The sequence below is a fragment of the Epargyreus clarus genome, unplaced genomic scaffold (genome assembly GCF_041222505.1).
Source record: "Epargyreus clarus isolate Ecla_fem2 unplaced genomic scaffold, WU_Ecla_fem_2.2 ptg000004l, whole genome shotgun sequence".
NCBI lineage: Eukaryota > Metazoa > Arthropoda > Insecta > Lepidoptera > Hesperiidae > Epargyreus > Epargyreus clarus.
Genome location: NW_027332212.1, coordinates 3,681,513 through 3,707,454, shown reverse-complemented (window position 1 = coordinate 3,707,454; position 25,942 = coordinate 3,681,513). Strand labels below are relative to the sequence as shown.

Genomic DNA, 25,942 nt, shown 5'->3' with positions numbered 1-25,942 from the left:
ACGTTCTACAAACGTTTTTGCATCCGCACCAAAGACAAAGGTGTTGAATAAAAAATTAAAACAAAAACTGACCGCGTTCAATCAAACAATTACACTTAAATGTGTTAAACAACTGCTTTATACTTAACGCGAAAAACACAATTCGGAAGGCCATCTACAAATCTAAGCCTATTGTTCTTGGAGAAAAAAAAAATAATCACCACGTTCGTTAATTGCGTTCCCACTTTAAAATTCGACAATGGAGTTCATAAATTCAAATTTGGTACTCGAACGAACAAACGAACAATCGAGTGGAGTGCTCATGCGCGGCGGGGGCCGGTGACGTATGCGCGGGAGTTTAATTTGAGCTGCGTTTTGTTCATAATTCGATAGCCACTAGCTGCTCTATATAGATATTTTTTTTTTTTTTTTTTTACTAAACGGAAGTAGCAAAGGTATATGTTATGTTATGTGTTCATTCTGTTGGTGACCATCAGTATTCAATGAGACATAATGTGATGACTGAGTTGAAGCGCTTTACATCTACTCGTACTAATTATTACATCCTTCAAACTACGTTATATTTCTGTAATGGGGCAAAAAATGTATGTGGTTCCACTAAGAATTCCATCGTATTACACAATATATATTACAATATACGTACGACAGTGGATACAAATTACAAGTGTGGTTTCTTTTTTTCGTACCTATGTCATCTACAATGTTAAGTAACGCTCTTCCACGCTTTTAAAAATACGTCAAGTCGTCGTTTTTATCATTGATAGCAATCGTTTAACCTAATCGAATGCCTTATGGGTGGTTAGAAACCAACACAGATTGACCGCAGGCTTTTATTAATGGACCCTGCTTTGTAAAATATTAAAAAGCAATCCGCTTAAGAACTACTGTTTACTCTAAGGCACTGAGTACTGCACTGTCCTACGTAGACATAGGCGTGAAATGAGTTTCATAAAAGGAGTGTACCTCTTCAAAGTTATAAACATCTTTTAACATAGTATCGTAAGCATAATTTTCTACCAATTTCCTTTCTTTCTTTCCAATAGGTCCGTCATAAACAGTTTATTATTTTTCGGCCATCTAGTTCACTAACAACAAGCCCTCCATCGCATCTGTAATCTGGTTACAGAGCGATAAATGAAAGGTAATTGAAAGGAAATTACGCAATAAATGGGAGGTTATTATTGAATTTAATGTTAAATTAATCGTAAGCCCCCTCTAACATCTGTCGCGATCGCCCCCCGCTGTCGATACTCGATCGACAATGAGTTATTACGTTACATTACATAGGATGAGTGCTTTTACAAATTTACAATGTATGTAGTATGGGAGTAAGCGTGTCAGTTGGGACTAGTGGCTTCGATTGGTTTTTGAAGTATGATTTTATAACGTTTTCTTCAAAATTGATAACGTATGGCGGTTCTTGTCGTGATTGGAACATCTACGAGTATGTCAGGGGGTTAACATAATATTTTTGCAAACTTATCTGTCTTAGAAACAGATCGCAGAAAATTCTTCCCAGTCTTCGCGGACTAATTCTAGTTCCGCTGCGAATACTAGTGTTGTTCGGACGATTGAAACAGAAACGCTAAATATTTTAGATAAAGTACATGCATTTTTACTTTTGTAACTAAATGGAGCATTACATACTTTTTAACCTGTATATTAGCGTTTTACATTTTATGTAAAAATGTATATATTAGTACACTGACATAATTTATATTTTACAACATTTATAATTTAGTTTTTTCTTTCTATATACCTATCTGTCTTTGACAACGATGACATTCAAATACTCAATTACAAAATGGTATAAAATTTTAGTATTACTTTAATGTCAAGGTAATCTAAATGTGGTTTTACTAAGATGTTAAGCTTAATGACAAATGAACTGTTATTCTGTCATTAAAACCGTTATTAATTAATGATACTATCGTTATAAGCATCGATGTAGTATTGACTTACACAGTTAACTTTGCAAGCTCATATACGACTAATAGGTTTAAATGTTAGCAGCCTCGTTTCAGCGTCCGCTACGAGCGATGTGAAAAAGCTAATCAAAATCCGTTAGCAGCTAACTTAAATGATAATCCCTCTTCTCTCTCACGAATTTGTCTGTTCAATTAATTTTTCTCGTCCGCTTTGCCGCACGTATCGAGTCGCGGCGACACCCGCGCGTCTGCATAATACATCGCTGTACGCTGTTACTGTACGTCGGACTTTAATTATATATCTGCTACAATTTCGCCTTTTTTCGAGTATTTTTCACAATTCCTCTCCCCAACACCCCCGTTCACCCTCCGAGCGTACGGCGTGTGCGTGTGTGCGGCGCTGGACCGCCGATCGCACGGTCATCGCGGGCCGCGGCCGCCGTCTTCATCGCGCCTTCACAATTAACGCCGATAACGAATTAACCCCGCCCGCCTCAGATAAAACACACTTAGACATTTTAATGCAATTAAGCTCGTAGAATACGACAGGAGAGACCGATAAGCCCCGCTCAACTTTTCCTGTAACAGGCTGTTATTTCACGATTTAAAATCGGTTCTCAACCCGTTAATGACGCGAGTACAAGTGCAGATCGGCGGCTCCGTTCGGCCGCGGACCAATCTATTTAATAACCCCCGCCGGTGACACCCCACCCGGCGGCCATCGCCAATTTTAACCCCCCACGAGCCCCCTAGCACCCGCCCTGAAAAAAATCCGGAGCGTTTTAAAATTAATGAGTAAAAATCTACACACACACGGCCGCGGACACACATGCGTGTGTCGTCCGATGCCTTCGACGAACATAATGACTTGTAATAGTTCGGGATGCGTGGGCGGCGATCGGCCGCGTCGTCACACGGAATCCGTTATCGCCAGCCTTTTCCATTAGGACCAACTATCCGAGAAAAAAATGGAGTACAAATTGAAAATTCGTCGGTTCGGGCGCGCTAATTCCAAGCGAAGCGGCGCCGCGGCGCGAAGCGAACGCAGTTAGATAACATTTGTAGAGGCGAGGGGAGAGCGGGGTGTCACCCCTACGCAACGGCGTTTTTATTTTGGCCGGCCTTTGCCCCCTTACCCCCTTCGTTCGTCCAACTTCATCTGAATAATTACTGATTTTTTCGTGTACCGCTGATTATTTCGAATGTTATTTGCTGGTGATAATTTTTCTGCTCGCTCGTTCGAGAGTTAGCTCCTCTCATTCGCTGCGCGTTGAATAACGTATATCTACGTTAGTACGTTAAATTTTATCCCCATGTTTCCCTTTCTACACCGGTCATATGAGCTTTGTAAACGCGATAAACTCGCGCGATGTTTGCTAAATCATTCATAAAAATATTTTTGATGACGCCACAACTTTATTGAAACATTTTTAAAGGTATGACAGACGGACACATTTAAATTACTAATTGAAAATGTACATTATCAAAGCCAAATCATTCTCAGCCTTTAAGGATTAAAACCCACATAAGAAAATCACAAGAAGAAGAAACATGTGTCATGTTACTACGATATGAGGAAAGAATGTTCATTGGAATAAAAACTATTTCCCCTGGAATATCCTAAATTGTTTGAAATTGAGCCTGATACTGTGATTTTTGGTCATTTCACAATCTTAATTAAAAGTATATACTGCTAATATTCGCAATAGTCCAAATATTTGTCCGCAAGCTATGACCGCGAAACGAGCGCAACAGATTACGTACTAAGTAGAGTCCGAAAATCCCGAAGAGTTTGTGCTCAATTTACTAACTGTGGCTAACGAAAATGCTTAAAAGTAGAAAAGGTAAATATAAAAATAGAGAATTGTTTAAACAGGAATAACTTACAAATATGCATAGATTAGTAAAGATTACTCACTCCTAACAAGAAAATGTACCCAGTTTTGACAATTGAAATAGTTGCGTAAAAAAGTTTTGCCACGTCTCCGTGCTAAAATGTTCCTAAATTATTTGAAATTTTAATTATAATTATTTATTTATTACGTAAATTACGCAGTATTAGTTATTTATTCGTAAATTTTCTCTAAAAATGTTTTTATTTGTCAAGAATTCAAAAAAAGAACTTACTAAAATAAGCCGTTTGTGGCTTCATTCAATTTCAAGGCGGCGAAGCATCTTTACTAATCTATGCAAATATGTTAGAAGAACTAACAAACATACCTAATTATTAAAATGTTTATCATAAACGCAGTAATGTTTTACCAAACTTCCCATTGACGATAAAACAAGTCATAAAACTATTCAAAACGTTAATCTTAAACACAAGACACCGAAAGATTTATCGAAGGTACGGAATAATTAACGGTATTTATTCAAAGCGCGATTGGCAAAGCGGGCGGAAACATAAAAACGTAATTAAAGCACTAATCGAAAACTCTAATTATTATGCTTATTCGACAAGTGACAAGTCGAGCCGATGGCGATCGCTTTGGCAAGGATTTTGGTGGGACCACCCACCTCCCTTCGGGGCCGCATTTTTTCAAGCCACCACCAAAGGGGTTGATTTTTTAAACTGATGACGCGCTTTCATTCCGCGCCGTGCAACTTGGCGCGCGGCTGTATGTGTGCCGGTCGCTGATAAATAAATAAAAAAGGAAAAAATAGAAAAAAAATACGCGAACGCTTTGTCGATAGTGCCGTTCCTCTTCCGCGGTATCTCGTTCGTACGTTCGGAATTCGAACTTTTAAAACAATACAACTTTTGACGTTTGAAGTTTTACAATTGTTCTTACGGAGTGTGTTTGCGGCCAATGACAATTATTTATTTCAAATTGTAATAAAAATATTTTTAATAATTATTTTTTCTGTATTGTACGAGTAATAGTGTAGTGACTCCTGACCGCGTTAAATTTTATAGAAACTTTGCCGAAGTTCCGCGTCGGCGTTTTTTTGTATATTTTCAAATTTTTAGACGATGATGTACGCAATGAGAAATTTGTAACAAAGTTGTTCGAAGTTAACCGTCAACTGTGCGCGTGGGGAGAATGACATTGTCTTTCGTAAGTACTACTTATTAGATATTTTTCTTTAAACTCTCGGAACAATGTGTTTCAGTAGTTCTAAGGTGAACGATTTCGAAATGTCTCAACCGTCTTCGAATTTTGTTCTTATTTTTATTCAAAACTGAATTGAAAAATGTATTATTACTTTATAGTCAAATATTTAGATTAGATTTACAAAATGTTTAATGTGGTTTTGTATTGTTATTTGTATTATAGGTATAGTAACGATTTTGAATTTTACTTTTGCGTAGGTAATTGTGTACTAAAGATAATGAACAAATATAATTCGTTGTTAAAAATATAGCTGTTATTAAAAATAAATTAACAAAAATGTAATTACTTATTTTGTTAAACAATATTTCAAGTTTTCAAGTTTATGATATCATGAGGAAATAGTTATACATTAATATGGTTTTAAAATATCGATATAAATGTGATAAATATGTTATTTTGCTGTTTGTGCGTTTAATGCCAAATTTAAACAATACTGGACGAATAAGCGAATATAAATTATTTTTAAACGAAAGTTGATTTTAGGAACGCATAAAATAAAATAGACTTCCTAGTATATTTATTTAAAGACCTTAGTATATTTCTTAAAGCCTTTTCTCAATAATTTTATTTGGGAAACCAATATTAAGTGGTCACTACTGTCAGTTCTTAATAAAACTGCCTACTACCGCTACTGAAGATTCCATTGGACCGCACGGCTTGCAACACAAATATTGCTGAGATAGGGGTTGCATCGATACCGTCACAGAATCACGAACCACCATCATCTTTTTAGTAAACAATAAGCCTTAGTTCATTAAAGATAATAAGTACATATTTACAAGTATTCTTTTAGTATTAGGTTTTGCCTTATCGATACAATAATTTTATCTTTATTCAAAGTTGTTCCAATTTATTATATCTAGGTTTATTTGTGCTATAAGAAGCATTTTATTGAAAACATGTATGTAACATTGTATGTCTAATCTTCAAGTTACAATCTAAAGAACCTTCTTTACATGTACCTCTAATATAAATCAAAACCAAAAAAATTTATAATAAGCAAAACATTAATTAAAGTTTACAAATCGGTAATTTGTTTAAATCACAATTATCGGAAAGTAAAAAACCGCTTCAAACCGGAATAACAAACCCGTCTCAACATAATTATCTGCTTAAGCTACGTAAATTAATTATTGAACCAATGATACTAGTCGATTATTCCGCCAAGGTTATACTTAATTACAAAACGATAATTTATAACATTGATAGATATTTCCATATAGAAATAATAGTTAGAACGCTATGATCTTAGTTGCTAAGTCTGTAAAGATATTATTTGAAAGCTAGAACCAATTAGTTCGATCAGAGAGTGATAACCTATTTCTAACGTGAAGCAGTTTGGCGTTTCGATGGAAGATTGAAGAAAAGTCATACATACAATCATCGGTTAGTTACGTACGGTAAAGTAGGTACATTTCAATTGTTTTTACAAATTTATTAATAAAGTATGTGGAATTCACAATATTACGAAGACTAAAGTCTAAAGTGACTGGCTTACTATAAATAGTTATTGACATATCATCTATCTCCTTGAATAATAAAGATCTCCAATCCATCTGAGAATGAAAAGAGTAGATACCGTACAAGTCATTGCAACAAGCTACTTAAGTATACTATTTTGTACAACCCCTGAAGTGTTACGCCTTAGAAACTAGAGCCCTCAATTATGATGTAGGTACATAATATCCTTTTGTGGTTCAAACTCGGAGGCACTACCGAACATTTTCTGCCTTCAGTGTTCAGCGCTGCTGTGATAGGGTTTGAAAAGTGCGGTAAGAAAGACATACTTATCCGACGCGTTTTAATTTAGTACTCAGGGGGAAAAAAGGAAATGTATAACCGACCTTAGGTAGGACTTTTATCTCATCTGGGATTAAACATAGATGTCCAACGGTGGTAATAACCACTTACCATCAAGTGGACTGCATGCTCGTCTAGTTTTTCTATATTATAAAAAAATTACAATCTGTTAAAATGATACGTTGATTACATATCAGTTCATCAAATTTTATTTATAAATTTATAAATTTTTGAAGGTGGTAGAACCCTTTGTGGTTCGACTCCGGCGGCACCACTGCCACACCTATTTCTACCTAATAACAGCAGTGTTAGGCGCTGCTGTGTTCCGGTTTGAAGGGTGTGGTAAGGGAGACAGACTTTTCCGAGGCGTTCCAGCTTAGTCCTCAGGGGTAGCGGCGCATCTGTGGTCGACCTCAGGTAGAAATATCTTATCCTATCTGGGGTTGATTACAGATGTCCATGGGCGGCAGTAGCCACTTACCATCAGGTGGACTGCATGCTCGTCTGCTATTCCTATTTTATATATAAAAAAAAATATACATTAACACAGAACATAATAGATATAATTATGTTATAAATTAACATGTTATAACATTTCCTTGAGGTAATTTAATAAACTGTATTTAATGACTGTAATAATTACTTTAGAACTGGCTCGACCTTCTGAGACAAGAAACATAATATCTTTGCATTCGATAAAATAATGTACTAATTGATTTAATTACATAGGTGCAGTCAATATATCCTTGTGGTCATCGGAGTTTTTAGATTTAAGTATCAATAAACAATAATTAATAGTTGATAAGTAGTTATTTGTCGACTATTAAATTTTAAGTTACTAATTAAGAGGATGTATACACGTTTATGCGTAAATTACGTATTATCGATAAATTATTATTGGAAACGTAATATTTAATAATCGTACATGTTTATGCTTAATATATATATTTTTTTCAATATTGGAATCTTGTGTTAAACGTATTTTTTATTTTTGGAAACTTTTCAAGTTAGTACGATTTCTTCCTAATGTCTTTAAATTTGTCGGTCCGATAAGGATACAACAGTAGATATAAAACTTAATTTTTTCGGAACCTTTGCTACCCGGTTGTAGTACGTAAAAACCCTTTGCAATTTAAAAATTTTATAGCAAATTTCAAAAAAGGTATGATAAGTTACATTCTAAAAGTATTATTCCGTTAATTTCATTGACTTGAACAAAACACAAACAAAACTGAAAGTCAACCCTGTAATCGGAAGAGCTTTGTTGATACTACTAATGCCATCTAGCGGTATCTTGAGAAACTAAACTCTTGTATACTTTGAAACTTCACAAAAGTTTAGAAGAGGCGTACACTTGCTTAAACAAACTTATTTTTAGCATTATTTCCGTAAAGAATAATAGTATACTTCTACTATAATACAAAGTCTAACGAATATGAATAATATAATTTGTATAAGTTACTTCGGAAATAACTTTTCGTTGTTATAAAATCATATAAAGTACCTATAATCCTCTCTTTATAGAGTCATGTTATTTATTAAAAAAATATATCCTTTTAAGAACACAGTGATATGCGCACAAAAAAATAACTGTTATTATAACTATACTGTTACTATAAAAAGAAGTTATTCAAACATTTACTTAAAACTTATTTGAATTCAAAGCGGTTGAAAACAACAGATTGCGTAATTTTGATAAACATAGTAAGCGTGGAGCCAAACAATATCAGTTATCAATTAAACTAATAGGTTACAGCGGTTACAAGATATCTTAAATCGAAACGTACCGAACTGACCAAGGAAACTTGTAAACAATATTGTTTAAACACAATAATTACAAACTAAAATTTAATTTAATTTAATGAGGTATAAATTATTTTCTATTTGTCTGTTGGTACATGTATATATTAAAAAAATCTTATTAATATTTCAATCGAAAATGGTTTTTAAATATCTCAGGTCAACTATTTTCAAATATAAGTACTACGGATTAAATAATATCTATTTGGTATTTGAACGCGTGTCTTTAAATTTGCATCAGCTTATTCGAAACAAGAACTATTTTCCAAAATAAGTCGTTTTGATTTTTAATACCACCACGCGGGCCAAGTGCGAATTCTAGATTCTCATACCTTTAAGTATACTTTAAAAATACTTTTTTATACTATCTTTCCTTTCTTAAACGTGTGATAATGATTGGGAGTCCAGGATTCAAATCCGTACGATAAAGTGATCGTACGGATTTGAATCCTGGACTCCCAAAGTGAAAGGTTACCGCAACATAGTAGTGATTTAATTTAAACAACATTTATTAACAACTATATCTAAATCACGACTTCTTGTTTACTATATAAAACAAACTAGGTAGGTATTAATATCAATCGCGAATGATTTAATTGTCGTACGAACGTAGGAATGTAATTGAATCTGAATTCAATGAGTCATTCACACAAACTAAAGCGAACAACAAATATTCTAACAACATGCTAGCTACAACAGCCCTCCTGTTTTATTTTACAAGAATTTAGATTGTAAAAAGCTCCTAGTACCTATATGAAAAATGCGTTTATAAAAGTATCGAATATAAAGGATTCGGGTTAGATTGCGGCAACGCTACCTCCATACCATACATACTCTATACCATGGTATCCTAGCTATACTACCTCTATACCATACATTCTCTATACTATGATATCGTAATTCGTAACTTATATTATAAATGCGAATGAGAGTTTATTTGATTGCTAGGCTGTCACACCTTATCTACGTAAACGAATTTCATGAAATTTTGTACACACGTTGTTAAAACATCTGAAAAGGACATGGTTACCTTTTATCCACGAAAAAAAATACTGTCCCGAGGGATTATACCTCTGAACGCGATTAAAGCCGCGGCTAAAAACTAGTATAATAAAATCAGTTTAATAATATTAATCTTAACAAATTTTTGGCTACTACAGTTTGAGGAACAATTTAGGTAGGTAAAAATTGACTAATTTCCAAGTTTTGTTAGACAAAACATTGGATGGATTGATTATTACTAACGGGTGATAGACATGGCAGAGCGATGTCTATGATGAATTGACATGCGACGGTCGGGATTCGATTCTCGACATATACATACATGAGTTGATCAGCCTGTCGGATTTTAACATATGAGGTGTCGTTGGATTTATCTGAAATAGATAGTTTACTTTTTTCAGTTAATTATTTTAAATCAGGTGGTATTTTTGTTGTTAGGGTTCCGTACCCCAAAGGTTTCTCGGTATGTGAGGTAAATGACGCCCTAAAGCACATGAAGCGCGGGAGATCGCCGGGTCACGATGGCTTGAGTGTCGAGCATTTACGGCACGCGGGTGTGCACCTTCCAGGGGTCCTTGCTAAGCTCTACAATCTGTGTATCGACCATAGTTATCTGCCGGAAGCAATGATGAAGACGGTGGTTGTACCCCTGTTAAAAGATAAAACAGGTGATGCGGCAGACAGATCCAACTACAGGCCCATTTCCCTCGCGACTATTATTGCGAAGGTGCTGGACAGTTTGCTCGATACACAATTGAGTAAATCTATGAAGACCCACGACGCGCAATTTGGCTTCAAACCCGAGTTGTCAACTGAGAGTGCGATTATGTGTCTCAAGCAGACTGTCCAGTACTACACTGACAGAAAAACGCAGGTCTATGCGTGTTTTTTGGACCTGTCTAAAGCATTTGACCTGGTGTCCTATAAAGTTCTATGGCACAAACTCAGAACTGAAACAGGGCTACGGCCGGAACTATTATCATTGCTTCAATACTGGTACGGCAATCAGTCAAATGTAGTGAGGTGGGGAGACGCAATGAGTGACCCCTACAAATTGGATTGTGGAGTAAGGCAAGGTGGGCTGACGTCTCCGAGGCTTTTCAATCTCTACGTCAACAAGCTGATAGAGAGGCTCAGTGGGGCGGGTGTCGGATGCTCGATTGATGGACTTTCTATCAACAACATCAGTTATGCTGACGACATGGTTCTGCTGAGTCCCTCGGTCAGTGGCCTCCGGAGATTGTTAAAAATCTGTGAGGAGTATGCCGAGGTAAATGGACTCAGCTATAACGCGAAAAAGAGCGAGATTCTCGTGTTCAGGGGGAGAAACAAAGAATCCACCTTTAAACCCACCTTTCAACTATGCGGCTTCCCACTGAAGCAGGTGGCTGAGTTCAGGTACCTCGGCCACATAGTTGACGAGTGCCTTGGGGACGACAGGGACATAGAAAGAGAGAGGAGGGCGATGTCGGTCCGAGGCAATATGTTGGCCCGCAGATTTAAGCGTTGCAGTAAACAGGTAAAACTGTCACTTTTTAGAGCTTACTGCCAAAATTTCTACACCTGCAGTCTGTGGGCGAACTATAAGCAGCGGACCCTCAGAGCTCTGCGCGTGCAGTATAACAATGTGCTGAGGGTGGTGTTGGGGAAGCCGCGTTTCTGTAGTGCGTCTGCCATGTTTGCGGAGGCTCGTATCGATGACTTTTACGCAATCGTCCGCAAACGTATGGCGTCGATGATGAAGCGGGTTGTGGGGAGCACCAACGCCCTCCTTAGCACATTGGTATGCAAACCAGACAGCCCTCTCTGGGCCCGCTGGAATGATGTACACACGCGAGCCAACAAGTGTGTGTGTACTTAGAATTTAAGTTTTTTGTTTTAATTGTCTTTACTAACATAGGCTAAGTTGTCTTTAACACTAACCCCCGTGTTTTTTACGTGTTTTTATTTGTTGTACACTAACATAGATTTAAGAAAATATGTACTAACCAAATCTATGGACTGTAAAAAAAAAAAAAAGGTCTGAAATAAAGAAATTATTATTATTATTATTAAAGGTAAAAACAGAACTCGATTTTTTATAACATAGAAGTAGCAGGCGATTTCTTATTACACTTTTAAAGAGTCCATGTGATATTCCTATTCCTTATATTCTTGAACTTTGTGTTTTGCAATCTCTTATTAGACTTTTATAGACCCCATATCATGTTCCTAGTTCTAAGTTACTCGATCTATGTGTCCATCAGGCGAAGTCTCACCAGGCCCATGTTTCTAGAACTAAGTTAGTCAATGTTTGTGTCCAGCAAGCGGAGTCGTATCGTGAAAGGGGCGCCGCATTAGCCGACCGCAATATTTTGTGACTAGCTTTTGTTTTACTGCACTTTTGAAGAGTCCCATGCGATATTCCTAGTTCTAAGTTTCTCAAACTTGTATGGGTGTCCAGCAGACGGAGTCGCACAAGGTCCATATTCCTAGTTCTAAGTTTTTTTTTAATTTGTGTTTCTAAGTTTCTCAAACTTTGTGTCTAGCAGGCGGAGTCTGACCGTGCTCTACGTACCAAATTCTAAGTTTCTCAATCTTGTGTTCGTGTCCAGCACGCGGAATCTGACCGTGCTCTATGTACCTAGTTCTAAGTTTTTTAAACTTGTATTCCTAAGTTTCTCAATCTTCGTGTTTAGCAGGCGGAGTCTGACCGTGCTCTATGTTCCTATTTTTTTTTGTTTACGAGGTTTTTTTTGTTTGTGCTCTATGTTCCTAGTACTAAGTTTGTCAATGTTTGTGTCCAGCAGGCGGAGTCGGACCGTGAAAGCGGCGCCAGCACGCCGGAGGGCGCGCGCGCGCAGCTAGCCGAGCCGCGGTCGCCGTCGCCGCGCGCGCGCACCCCCCACCAGCCCCACTTGAATGGCTCCAGTGAGTTCGTACTGAATGTTTTATATTTGTTACTTATGTAAGACATATGAGCAGTTGTCACAATACCGGTGACTTACGTTCCGGGTTTGAGCCCCGGTCTGGTATTATAATTATTATATTATGGTTATCAGTACCACTTGAATGGCTCCAGTGAGTTCGTACTGAATGTTTTATATTTGTTACTTACAAAGACGTATAAGATACGTTAGTGGTCAGGGTTTCGGGCTTGACCCCTGGCCAAGCATTATGTCATGATATTCATATGATGGTTTGTAGCATCTCCGATCAGTCCTACTTAAATAACTCTTGTAAGTTTGTACCTACTGAATGTTTTATTTATTTAAGTTACGTTTTACGAAGGTTCCGGGTTTGATCCGCGGCCAGGCATTGTAAATTATGATGGAATTGTAAGTTAGGGAATGCATAGCGAAGCGACGATCATACGAAACGCAAAGTCCTGGGTTCGATCCTAGTCGTTGTGTTCTATATTACGGTATTTGTGTTTAAATCAACCAGCCACTGTTTCTGTGTTAACAAACTTACTTGATTCAGGTTCGGAGGATTCCGGGTTCGATCCCCGGTCGGTTTTGTGGCATTTAGTGATTCTTCTAAAAGACGAAACGAAGCAAACCGGTCAAACTAAAGAGAATCATTTAATTCTAGTATGATACTTATAATGATAGAAGATCTGCTAAAAAACTAAATTTTGTTGACAAATCGTGGAGTAGAATATTTTATCTTGCTAGATTTATATAAAACTGAAATAAGATTACCATAACTAGGTCACAATCGATTTCAAAACGACTCATCAATAAACATTCCTAAGATCAATTCCCGTCCAAACTTCCAACTTTAATCTTAGGAATCACCTAAAACAACTTTACTCTCCACAGTGGCGTCGATGTTCCAAAACCTGCAAAACCTGGCCAGCATGCAGCAGAACATGCCGATGACGCAGCAGCAGATGTCGCAGCAGATGTCCCAGCTGGCGGCGAACCTCCAGGGCCTCACCTCCATGCCCTCCAACCCCGTCATCAACTCGCCGCTCAACCTGAGTGTCAGCGCTCCAGGTATGGTTTGTTAGGATTGCAGACCCTCAGTTTTAGGACCTACGTGCCCTGTAGGCTCGGTACGAAGAGAGATATTTGTTGTTGAAGCGAAAACTTCTTTAGCGTTGTACACATTTTGTGATGGGTAAAAAATATTAAGTTCGCGTCAAGTCACGTGGCCTGATCGAAAATTCGTAAGACGACAAAAGTAAACTGTAAAAGTTAAGATGTCATCCGGTGGCAGCATAGAAGAAATATGTTAATGGGTGTCAGTTTCATTTTTGGAGTTTATTGGAGTTTACTCCTTAAGAAACGATTTGAGTTATAAGGCCCGGTACGGAAATTTTATGAGGAGTAAAATCAAGTGTAACACGAAAAGTTGAGGCGTAACTTAGAAAGAGACAAACATATATATCCATTACAATCCCTCCTTTTTATTACAATCATCATATCCTCTCAAAAAGGAAGTAGCGTTTTTAACCAAAATATGAATCAAGAGTGCTTTTATTAATTTAAAATACAGTAAGTTCAACTCCCATATGAAAGCAATTATTACAATAAAAATAATTAGCAATATATAAAACATTTAAACGTCATTAACTAATTTGTTTACATTTTTGCATAAATTAAGTTATAGGTTTGACCATTTATAAACACTGTGAAAAATATGAACATTGGCGCCATAATATGATTAACAATCTTTTATGAACGTTTTTAAAGAAGAGTAACATATAAAATCAGTAAGCAATTGAATAAGATATAATATTAGCAAAATAAGTTTTTAACATAAAGAGGCTTTTGTAAGTTACTGATATATTAATTTAACTCATAAAAATGGATGCATTATTGATCAGCACCATCTATCAACGATAAACGGGCAAAATCAAAACAGTATTATTTAATATTTATTACGGAATTATTGCTAATGAATTATGTTCAAAATAAGTTATATAAAATTAGCAATACGTTTTAAATGAATTCTAGAATTATAAAACATTCAGAAACAATCCAAATTACATATACTAACATGTTTATTGAGTCTCATATAAATGGCATCCGTAAATTGCAACAAGGATATTTTATAGATGGCAAAGAAATTATAATTATTAAGTTTTAAGTTATGAAACGTTTAACATTGTTTTAAATATAAATAATTATATTATATTAAAATTTACTTTAATATAAACAATTATATTAAGTTACCATTATAATATTTGGAACCAAAATACATAGATTGATAAACTTGCAAACTTACAATTTATAAAACTTGCCACTAGATGGCGCTATTATACCCATGCGCCCATATATACATCTATATACAACGTACATAAACAGCAACCTATTAACCTAACCATCAAGTTTTAATGTTTTGATTTTAAAGTTTTCTTGTACTTCTATGCATTGATACGTGTATTTTTATGTACTATTAAACAAATCATCAAGTGATTAAAGTTGAAAAAATATTTGAAAATATGCAAGAAATTGATTTAGATGATAATGAAGAAGAATCCAAAAAACACATGGATGCGGTTAATTGGTAAGCTTATCGTTTACATTTATAAATAATATACATTTTAAATACGAACAGCTAGATCTTTTATTTAGTGTTTTTATTATTATTATTTTTAATCAATTGATTAAATATATTTTATATTTATATAATATTTTGTAATACTTATATTAAATTATTACGACCCATTTCTATTTTTGAATTTAAGTTTAAGAATGATATTATAATTCAAAGTGAAAGAAATCAATCATCCTAAAATTGGATTTGTATAAATTGAACACAATTATTATTATTATTATTTGAGTACGTTGTTTTTATTCTCCCTTCAAAGGGGTATAATCCATCTGCGCGGGCCTTAGCCAAGCGTAGAAGGAGGAGACTTTTACAAATCTAAGAACTTACGCGTGATCCGACAGGTATTAAGGATGGCGGCTTTTTGTAGAAGTGATTGTGTGTATGGTGGCATCTGTAATGTGTTGAGACTGATGTGTAAAGTTTTGGGAATGACACCTGTTGTCGAAATTATAATTGGGACTGTTTTGACTGTGTTGACTTGCCATTGCCTTTTTATTTCTATCGCTAATTCATTGTATTTGGCCATTTTTTCTGTGTGTGTACTTACTAAGTTGTGGGTGTTACATACAGCAATGTCTACTATGAAAACCGTCTTATTAATTTTATCCAATAATGTTATATCCGGTCTGTTGAAATGTACTGTTTTGTCGGTGATGATTGTTCTGTCCCAATAAATTTTATAATTATTATTTTCTAATATAGTGTCAGGTATATATTTGTAATATGAGATTTTGTGTGGTATAAAATTATGTTTGTGTGCTAGGTTTTGATGAATTATTGCTGCTACTTGATCATGTCTGTGTTTATAATCTGATTGAACTATGGATTTACAAGCGCCTGTAATGTGTTGTATTGTCTCAGGACTGCTCTGACATCGCCGGCATAGATCATTTAATATGTTAGGGTTTTTGATTATGTGTTTCTGATAATTTCGAGTGTTTATAGTTTGATCCTGAATTGCCATCATGAAAGCCTCTGTTTCGGGGAAGAGCTCACCACGTCGCAACCATTCATTTGATGCTGCCTTATCAACGTGTGGCTGTTGTAGATCTTTATAGTGCCTTCCGTGCATAGACTTTTTCTCCCATGTAGCAAGTTTGTCTGATATATTTACTAATTGTTCATTGTGTTGAGGTGTTCTATCGCAAAGGTTGAGTGGTGTCAGTCGAGTATCTGCTGCAGTAATTACTTTATGTAGATTCGATTTTAGAGTTTGGTCAAAGAAGAAAGTGCGTAAAGATATTATTTGTTTATTATGTAAATTAACCACGTCTATAATTCCTCTTCCGCCTTCAATTCTGGGTAGTGTTAGCCTTTGTACACAGGATCTGGGGTGATGTTTTCGATGAGTTGTTAAGGACGTGTTAATGTTCCGTTGAATATTCTTGAGTTCTGTCTGTGACCACCTAATAGTTCCAAATGAATACGTTAATAAAGGTATAGCATAAGTGTTCAGTGCTTTAATTAAGTTGCGCGCGTTAAGTTGAGAGCGAAGGACGATGTTAAGCCTATGTTGAAATTTCTTTAATATGTCCTTTTTAATGACTTTATGATTAATTTTTTGATTTTGTTGAATTCCTAAATATTTATACGAAGTGTTATGATCTAGTGATTCTATAATTTGTCCTGAATCTAAAGTGTAATCATTTTGTACTATTGTGCCATTTTTAACTGTTAGGGTTTTACATTTATCTACACCGAAATTCATTTGGATATCTTTTGAAAACGTCTGGGTGGTGTCTGCTAAAGCATGCAGAGATTTGGTGTTATTACTGTATAGTTTGATATCATCCATGTACATTAGATGTGTGAGTGTTGTCTGACTTTGATTGATTTTAACGCGGAACCCGGCTTTTGATTTGTTTAACATATAGGAGAGAGGGTTAAGGGCTAAACAAAACCACAATGGGCTAAAAGCATCACCCTGGAAGATGCCTCGCCGAATAGGAATAGAAGGAGTATGCGGTGTGATTTCAGTTTCATGTGTTTTTAGTTTAGTAGACCAGTGACTCATGGCTATTTCTAAGAAGGTTATTATTGTTGGGTGTATTTTATAATGATTTAATATGTATATTAACCAGGAGTGCGGTACAGAGTCAAACGCCTTTTGATAGTCGATGTACATTATACTAATATCCTTTTTCTGTGTATAAGCAGTGTTCATGACGACTGCGTCTATTACTAGTTGTTCTTTGCAGCCTTGGCTCCCTTTTCTACACCCTTTTTGTTGCTCTGCTAGTATGTTATTTTGTGTTATGTGTTGGTAAACAATGTCTGATATGCACCCTGTAAGTATTTTGTAAATGGTCTGTAAGCAAGTAATTGGGCGATATTTTGAGGGATCTGCGGTGTTTTTATTTTTAGGAATCAAGTAAGTGACGCCCTGCATTATATATTCCGGTATTGAATGTGGATTACTTATGAAATTGTTAATATGTTTGTGTAATATAAGATGAGTTGCTGTAAACTGTTTGTACCAAAAGTTATGAAGATTATCGGATCCTGGACATTTCCAGTTATGAGATTTTTTAAGAACTTTCAAAAATGTGTTTTCTGGGATGTATTCATAAGACATTGGACTTATACTTTCTAGGTTTTCTAATTTAATCCATCTAGCAGACGCATTATGCTCAACAGAACTGGCCCAAATTTTGGACCAATACTGACACATTTCTTCTTCTGTTGGTTTTACATTTACGTTTCTATTATTAATATTAGTGTTTGATGAATTAATTTGGGGTGTGTTTAAATTAAGCTCTCTGTAAAATACTTTCTCGTTATTAATGAATTGATTATTTTGTGTTTTTCTTAAGTTACAAATCAAGTACCTTTTAAGTCTACTCGCGAACGCATTAAGTTTTTGTTTCATTGTATCTAAAATCAATTCTGGTGTATCATTGGGACCTTCGTGCTTGGAATGAATTATATATTTATTTTTTATATCCTCTATCTTTTTATCTAGCTTTCTACTTCTATTTCCTTTTATGTATTGTGTCATTCTTCCTATCTCTTTTCTGAGTAGCTGTATTTTATTTTCAATTCTTCTTTGCCATGATGGTATGTTTTGCTTGCCATTGCGGTGTAGTGTATTTGCAGTTTCCCTAATTTTTGTACCATTACAAACGGCAGCTGTGTAAGCTGCACTATAAATTATCGTCTGTGTTAATGTGAAATCATGCTCAATTGATATATATTTTGGCAGTAAGTTAGTATTTATATAACGAACTATAGAAGATAATATTTTACAAGGTTTTTGCTTAAGTATGCGGGGTCGATTAACTGGGTTAGAATTTTTAAACCGGTCTAATGTTTCTTTGAATATATTATCTATGTTTGTGTAGTTTAAATTTAGTGTAGATGAGTTGAGATAACGAGAACGAGATACATTTTGGCAATTACGTGAGGTATTTTGTGTATTTGTATTACTAACTTTCGTTTCTTCGTTATTATATGTGTTATTTAAATTGATATTATTTTCTGATGTAGTTACATTTATGATATTTAATTGCTGGTGAGTTCTTCTTGAATTTTGTATCTCTTTAGCTATTTCCTGAAGTCTACTTTCCGGTATATATTTATTGTGTATGATAGATCGTGTCTGGTCTGAGATATGTTGTTCAGAAAGATCTGAAAGTTGGGGATATATATCAAGAAATTTGTTCCTAAGCTGAGATCTATAGGCAGTCCTGTTTGTTTCACATTCTGTTATTTCGTAATAACATCTTATTAGGGTCTCATTCATTTCGTTGGACCACTTCATTCTTCTGCGTTGTGTGTTTTGGCTACAGTCTTGTGTTTGTGTTTGCAGATTGGGATGAGTTTGAATGTATGTGCTAACTTCTGACTTTATTCTTTCTAAGGTTTCATGGTCCAGTAGCTTGTTTCTTACGATAATTCTTCTTTGATCTCCCACTCTTTGCTTGGAAGAATTCATGTGTGGAAATTTACTATTAAATTCGGTGTGTAAGGTATCTAGGTATTGCCGCGTATTTGTCTCCATATTTGTTGCTATTAGGTAAGTGCGCCAAATAAATTGGTTCATCTCTGTTGTCCACTTTTTTCGCGCACATTTGGTGTCAGCAATGGGTACGGGATTACTGGCTTGCGCCTCCTGTACAACATTTGCTGACAGAGGTGGGGTTGAAGATGGGCTGGTATTAACTGATTCAACCACAGACACTAAGTCGTGATTAAAATCTGCAACAGTACTATACTGGGCAGAAGTTTGCGACACGGTGTCCCCCCCAGAATACGTGGGACTGCCCGAGCTAGATGGCTCGGGGCGGGATTCTCCATCGCGATTCGCTCCGGTACCCGCCTGGGGTAGTTTATTACCGCTTCTTAGACGCATCGCATTCTACTGTTTTACTATTGCTCCGTTAGTCTTAGGTAAGTATTTAGCTGAAAGCTGCCTAAGTCCGCCCCTCACGTGGCCACTGGTGTTTGGGCCGGACGTGGAGTTAGGTTTGTGAGGGGCTTATTATTATTATTATTTATATTATTTTGTAACATACTTTATGTAATACGCATTATTGAAGTAATATAAATAATCCGAATAATTACAGATATATGTTTGTTTCTCTTATCATTTTAACAGATGCGTTCATTTACCCTTTTTTTCTATTCGATATATATCATAATTATCGTTCGTAAGGAGTAAACTCCAATCGTGCGTCGTAGCTGACACACACACACATTTTTTTATTATATTTTATTTATATGGCAACACAACGTTTGCCGGGTCAGCTAGTAAATTTATAATTTTAGTTGTCGCATCCGTCCATCAAGAATACTTTGCCATGCCGTGCCTGCAGGGAATGCCTTGGGTGATACGAATATACGTGTCAACCAAAAATATACGAGGTCTCTTAGCTGAATGACTCTGTGTCTCTTGGATGTGTCTTGATAATGGTAATTATTGCTTGGTATTCGTCCAATCAAACCTCTGGCCTTATTAGATTAGATGTTACCTTTAAACACCAAGTCGGGATGCTTCGAATAAATGCGTCAACTTTACCACACCCTACAATTCAAAATACGGGTGCGTTATACTGCTGTTATAAACAAAAATACGGGCATATGAAACCTAAAGGTTTACGCTGTCTAATAACACGTGAAAATAACTCTATTTCAACCCATTACTGTTCCACTGGGCACTGGTCTCCTCGCCGAATGAGAACGATTTGGCCATAGTCCACCGCGCTGGCCAAGTGCGTATTGGTAGATTTCACATACCTCTTGAGAACTTGTTTTTTTAAGATCTTTTAAGTATGCAGGTTTCCTGACGATGTTTTCCTTAACCATTAAATTAATAATAAATTTGTAATACGCACATAATTTTGATTTTAGAAACTTAGGATTAGAACCTGGGACTGTTCGATCGAGAGGCCGAGTTTCAACCACTTGGCTATCACTGTTAAATTCAAAATAACCGTTTATTATTAATTAAGCAATTAATCATTACACAAATAATAATAAACATTATTTAGTTCAGAAATACGAACATTAAAACTAACTTTCTTCGCGTATCGTGACAGTTTAATTAAAGGTCCCTAATTATGTACAAATTCAATACGGGAGCCATTTTGTGGCAAAACTAACTTACAGTGTAAGTGTTAGGAGCTAATTGGGAATGCAGTTTGTGGCCGGTGCCTTAAGTAGCATTTATTAGTGGAATCGAGTACGCATTCTATTTTAGAAAACGGCGCGAGAGTTTAGTTAGGAAGAGCAGCGGGTAATTTTATAAAAAAATAAAAATGCACCGAAAATATTTTGTCATAGATTTTGGCAGTGAAAGTTTTGCGAAATAAAAATAAGTCCTAATAGGTTTGGCTCCGATTTGTAAACTTGTCTACACACATGACATAATGTTTTGCCTAAATTAGACCAAAATTTGACAATTTCTGCCTACGCCCGTTATTTATAATGGCAATCAATCTATCCAATGTTTTGGGTGCCAAAAATTGACATCAACTTATGGGTACAGCAGTGCCTTCTACTACTGTTAAAGATATATTTTCTGATTCCTAGAAAAAAAATGACCTTCAATGAAGCTGGAAATATTTTGTGGGAACATCAAATAAAGTATCATTTTGGGACAGTAATAAAATTGAATACTTTACATCGTGTTATTTACATAATATTTAAGCAGACAAAATAATTAGGTTAGGTCGTACAATTCATTGAAAGAGTAATTTAAAAATATTTTTTCATACATTCCTGCAACGATCGATTTAGTAAGGGGGCTAATTTTTTGTCTGTTAGTATAGTCATTACCTACGTTAAGCAATACTACTTATATTATACACAACATAATTATAAACAACATATGTACGTAACAAATACAATTTTGTGAATACAAAATCCGCTGCCTCCTAACACTCACCGCTCGGCGAACGCCGCTAGCCCTATCCATACAGTTTTTCAGCACATTACCATTTCAAATAGACATCCCGACACGAGGGTAGACCGCTAATTAGGTTAGAATTAGACAGATCAGGATAATCAGAGAGACACGGTTTGTGCATTAAAACTCTTAACGGAAATCACGGAGTAATTAGGTGATTACCGAAACCAATCGATTAATGAAACCAAGTGCCGGCCGCTATCCCGCCCATTAAACCCATGCCGTAATGGTAAAAAAACCTATTTAAATAATGAGTATAATTACATATTTTTTCACGAACGCACGGATATTACGTCTGTTGCGGTATCATTAAGAGTTTTATTGTCTTAATAGACCTAATTATACATTTTTTTCGGCGCTTAATTGATGCGCCGTAGGAAAGAGCATTTATTACAAAATGTGAAATGTCATGGTATAAACGAATACGTATGTTAATGTTGAGTTTAACGGGCTTGTAAAGCATGCAGATAATGTTTTAGATTTTCGTGGCGTTTTGTTCGCGGTAAATTAGTCTTGCTCGGTTGCCGATGGATTTTGTGTAATTTTCTATCGTTGCTTTATTGTGGCGGTGCGACGGCGCCTTTGAGATACTATTTTATTGTTTCAAATTATGAGTAGAAAGCTCACGGATTTGTTGGTGATTATATCGTCAATACGATAAGTGGTTGCATGACTAACGTTCGAGCTTTGTCTAATGAGTCTTGAGATTGAATAATTATTTAATTTCACATTATTTAATTTCATGGATTTTGTTTATGATATTATGTTTTAAATTGTATGAAATTACGACTAGTATGATACCTAAGCTATTTATCTTTAAATTTTATCCGATAGTAAATTTATCCGATTTTATATTCAAGTAATAATTAGTATTCTGATTTCGCGCTCAAAATCTTTAATTATATCAAAATGTTACTTTTATTTTTTTAATAACGCCATTTAAAATAATAAATGTTAATTTAATTAATTTTAAGACTATTATTTTTGATAAACATTAATCGAAAATCTTGTTGAAAATTTGTTGAAACGACACATTTTAAAAATTAGTTTGAGTACACAACAAACCGAAAAATAAATCTTTCTGTATTATTATGGTTACTATTTCTGGAAATAAACAGCCTTTATCTTTCAAGTAGAAATAACAATGTTTAATATGGTAATATTGTCCAAAGGTATGGGGTCACCCAACCCAGTGGCTAACAGCAACATGCTGCCTCCGGCCATGCCTTCTCCAATGCCGCAGCTCATCCTGGCGTCGGGGCAACTAGTCCAAGGAATCCAAGGCGCCCAGCTCTTGATACCAACATCTCAGGGTAAGGCTTCAAAATATAGTTTAGTAGACTTGTATAGGTAATGATTCATAGGCTTTACATATTAGTTATCATTATAAATAAATAATAGTTAAAAAAAACTAAAAAATACGCTTTTATAAAAAATTCGACCAAAAAATGAAAAATAAATAATAGTTTAAAAAAACTAAAAAAATACACTTTTTATAGAAAATCCAACTAAAAAATAGAAAATAACTTTTTTAAAATTTGAATTAAGAATAGTGTAAATAAGATAAAAATATTTTTTATTGTAAAAAAAGCGTGGGGTGCATGGTGTCAATAGTTATAAATATTTTATTGATAGATATTGAGTAGAAGGATTATCATTTTGATAATATCTTAAAAAGCACCCCACGCTATTTTTACAATAAAAAATATTTTTATCTTATTATTATTAAGTATGCCAAATTTCAAGTTAATCCGACGTTTTGAAGGGGGTTAAAATCATGTTCAAAGATTTCGTTACATACTAACATACATACGTCTGAAGCTAATAAAAGCGTATTAAAATATAAAATTCCACAGTATTATTAATTTCTAATGAACGGCGCATATATTTTTTTTTGGCTTATAATTTAAATTTAAGTCATTATAAGACGTTTATACGTCTTATAATGACTTAAATTTAATTTTTAAACTAATATTCGTAGGTAAACCCTTATGGGTTCACCTACGAATATTAGTTTTAAGAGCATGATGCGTTTCTTTCCCTTAAGACTAAATTAACTACTAAATATTTCTTTCTATACTATATGTACTATTATAAGAAAAAATACGTTTGCCTTAAAAGGTGTTAGCATTTTAATACATTTTATACTTTAAATTTAAGAATCTGAATATTGATTGTACGTTTCTTATAACAGGTATAGCAACTCAGACCATCCTAACGATACCGGTGAACCACGTGAACTCCAACGACCAGATGGTGAACCTGGCGCTCAACAACGGCCAAGTGGTATCAACGTCCCTCGCCAACCTGCAAGCGATGGCCCAACCCCACCAGCTGCTCAACTCCAACCCACAGCAGCAGAACATCCGACCGAACATGCTGAACCCGACGCTGTCGAACGCTCTTCTAAACCCCGGGCTACCCAACTTCCTCTCCAACGGCGCGACGAACGCTCAAGAGTTGCTGCAAGCTCTCCAACAGCAGCAGCCCCAAGCGAACCATAACCTGCTGCAGACAGTCCAACAGAACAACATGCCGCAGCAGATGCCGGGGAGACGGTCGTCCTCGCCGCGCCCCGACCGACACTACAAGGAGCGGGAGAACTTCGAGAGATTCGTGAGTGGCTGCAGAGAGCGGAACGAGAGGGAAAATGCTGCGGCTTCAGCTATGAACAACATGAACAGGTGAGTCCTTAAACATTATTTAAGACAATTTGTTCAATAAGTTTCGAAATTATTGTTTTTGAACAAAGCCCTGAAGAGTAATTAGTCAATTAATATAATGACAACCTGACACCAAAACTCATTTATTAAGAAACTGAAGAAACAAAATTTCGGATAGACACATATTTTGTATTTTACGTAAATTACCTACTAATACCTTCATGACCAATTTAGCCTTCCTTCGAAATTTTATTAATGATATATATTTTTTTATATCAGCGAATTATCAACATGTTTATTATGTTATTTTTTGTAATTCGACAATAAAGTAATTTAATTCTTCAGATTTCTTAAGTTAACAAGCAGTAAAATATTTAAAACGAATTTATTACACAAATTAGAATTCATTATTAAATAACTATAACAACATAAGACCTCAAGCGAAACTAGATCAAATTGAGGACAGAGGACTGAACTGAGGACAAATGCATGCATTAAGCGGATGTACATTCCATTTCAATGCAACCGACAAATAAATTAAACAACTATTAGAACGTATTAACGATAATTATGCTCAACAATCAATTTAATCGCGATTCGACTAAACCTGCCGCTGACCGCTAAGGACTAACGGAATTTACACTAAGCTTAGCAATATACACACGAAATGTACACTAAACTTAGCAAAAGTTATTACGCTAATGCATTTCCTAAATAATGAAAATGCTAAACTTACATTAGCCTTAGCAAAAGTTACAGTTTCCTTCAGCTGATAATTATTAATTCGCAAAATTTACACTAACCTTAGTAAAATTCAACATGCTATTATCATCCTTATCTTGAAGACATTAAGGGTGGTATTTGTGAAAACGATACCGCCTCAGCTTGAATACAATGACAAATACGCTGTAGGTGTAATTATGTATAAATAAGTATAATTATAGCACAGCTTCATATCACTCATAATTTTTTAGAACTTTGTAATTGCTTAATAACACAAATCTTAAATTAACTCGTTATAATCCCACCTCTAAAAATGGGTATAAGAAATTAAGTCCACCACATTGGCAAAGCTTTGAGATTTTTGTAGAGTATACTTATGCATATAATTTTATTGGTGGTGTTTTCCATCAATGCCAAAATTAAATTAGCGTAACAGAAAAAATGGGGTAAAAGCAGATTTAAACCCCGAACTCCTAACATAAAAGGCTAGAAATGTATCCCACTAGACCATCAAAGTCACGAACCAACATCTATCATGAATACATGCTAGTACGAATATTATAATGACTAAACACAAGACTAAAGTACTTGTATGTAGATAACTTTTTCAAGTTCACTTCGTTTAAGAAACAAAATACTAGTAGTTAGATTTTAAATAAATAGTTTCTCAGTACACTCGTACGTACCATTCACGTTACAAATGCAATTAATTGAATAATTACTGGAATGCATTAACGATAATTATTAGGAACAATCAATTTAGTTAAACCTGTTCGCGCTGACCGCAAAAGGCAGTACAATCTCTCACGACTATCAATAAAATTTGCACTAAACTTAGCAAAATTGCGCACGGAATAGTAACCGTTGTGTTGCTTGCTTTACGGGCGATTCTCGCGGGACATATAAGGGTGGATTTAGCGTGGGTGAATGATAAATGCTCGTTGTAATTATGTGACAATG

At 35.3% G+C, this 25,942-nt stretch overlaps 1 protein-coding gene across 8 annotated transcripts in view; it reads left to right on the top strand.

Annotated features, from left to right (window-relative positions):
• The window catches only part of pdm3 (POU-domain protein pdm3), a 203,809-nt gene that overhangs the window by 125,855 nt on the left and 52,012 nt on the right, over positions 1 to 25,942 (top strand). For 6 of the 8 annotated variants that reach the window (XM_073092937.1, XM_073092935.1, XM_073092936.1 and 3 more), the window contains 4 exons: positions 12,433 to 12,556; positions 13,450 to 13,626; positions 22,769 to 22,909; positions 23,791 to 24,280. In XM_073092937.1, the coding sequence (XP_072949038.1) occupies positions 12,433 to 12,556; positions 13,450 to 13,626; positions 22,769 to 22,909; positions 23,791 to 24,280 (932 nt within the window). Of the gene's footprint in view, positions 1 to 12,432; positions 12,561 to 13,449; positions 13,627 to 22,768; positions 22,910 to 23,790; positions 24,281 to 25,942 lie in introns of those variants that run through there. The other 2 variants (XM_073092934.1, XM_073092938.1) reach the window with 2 other exon arrangements.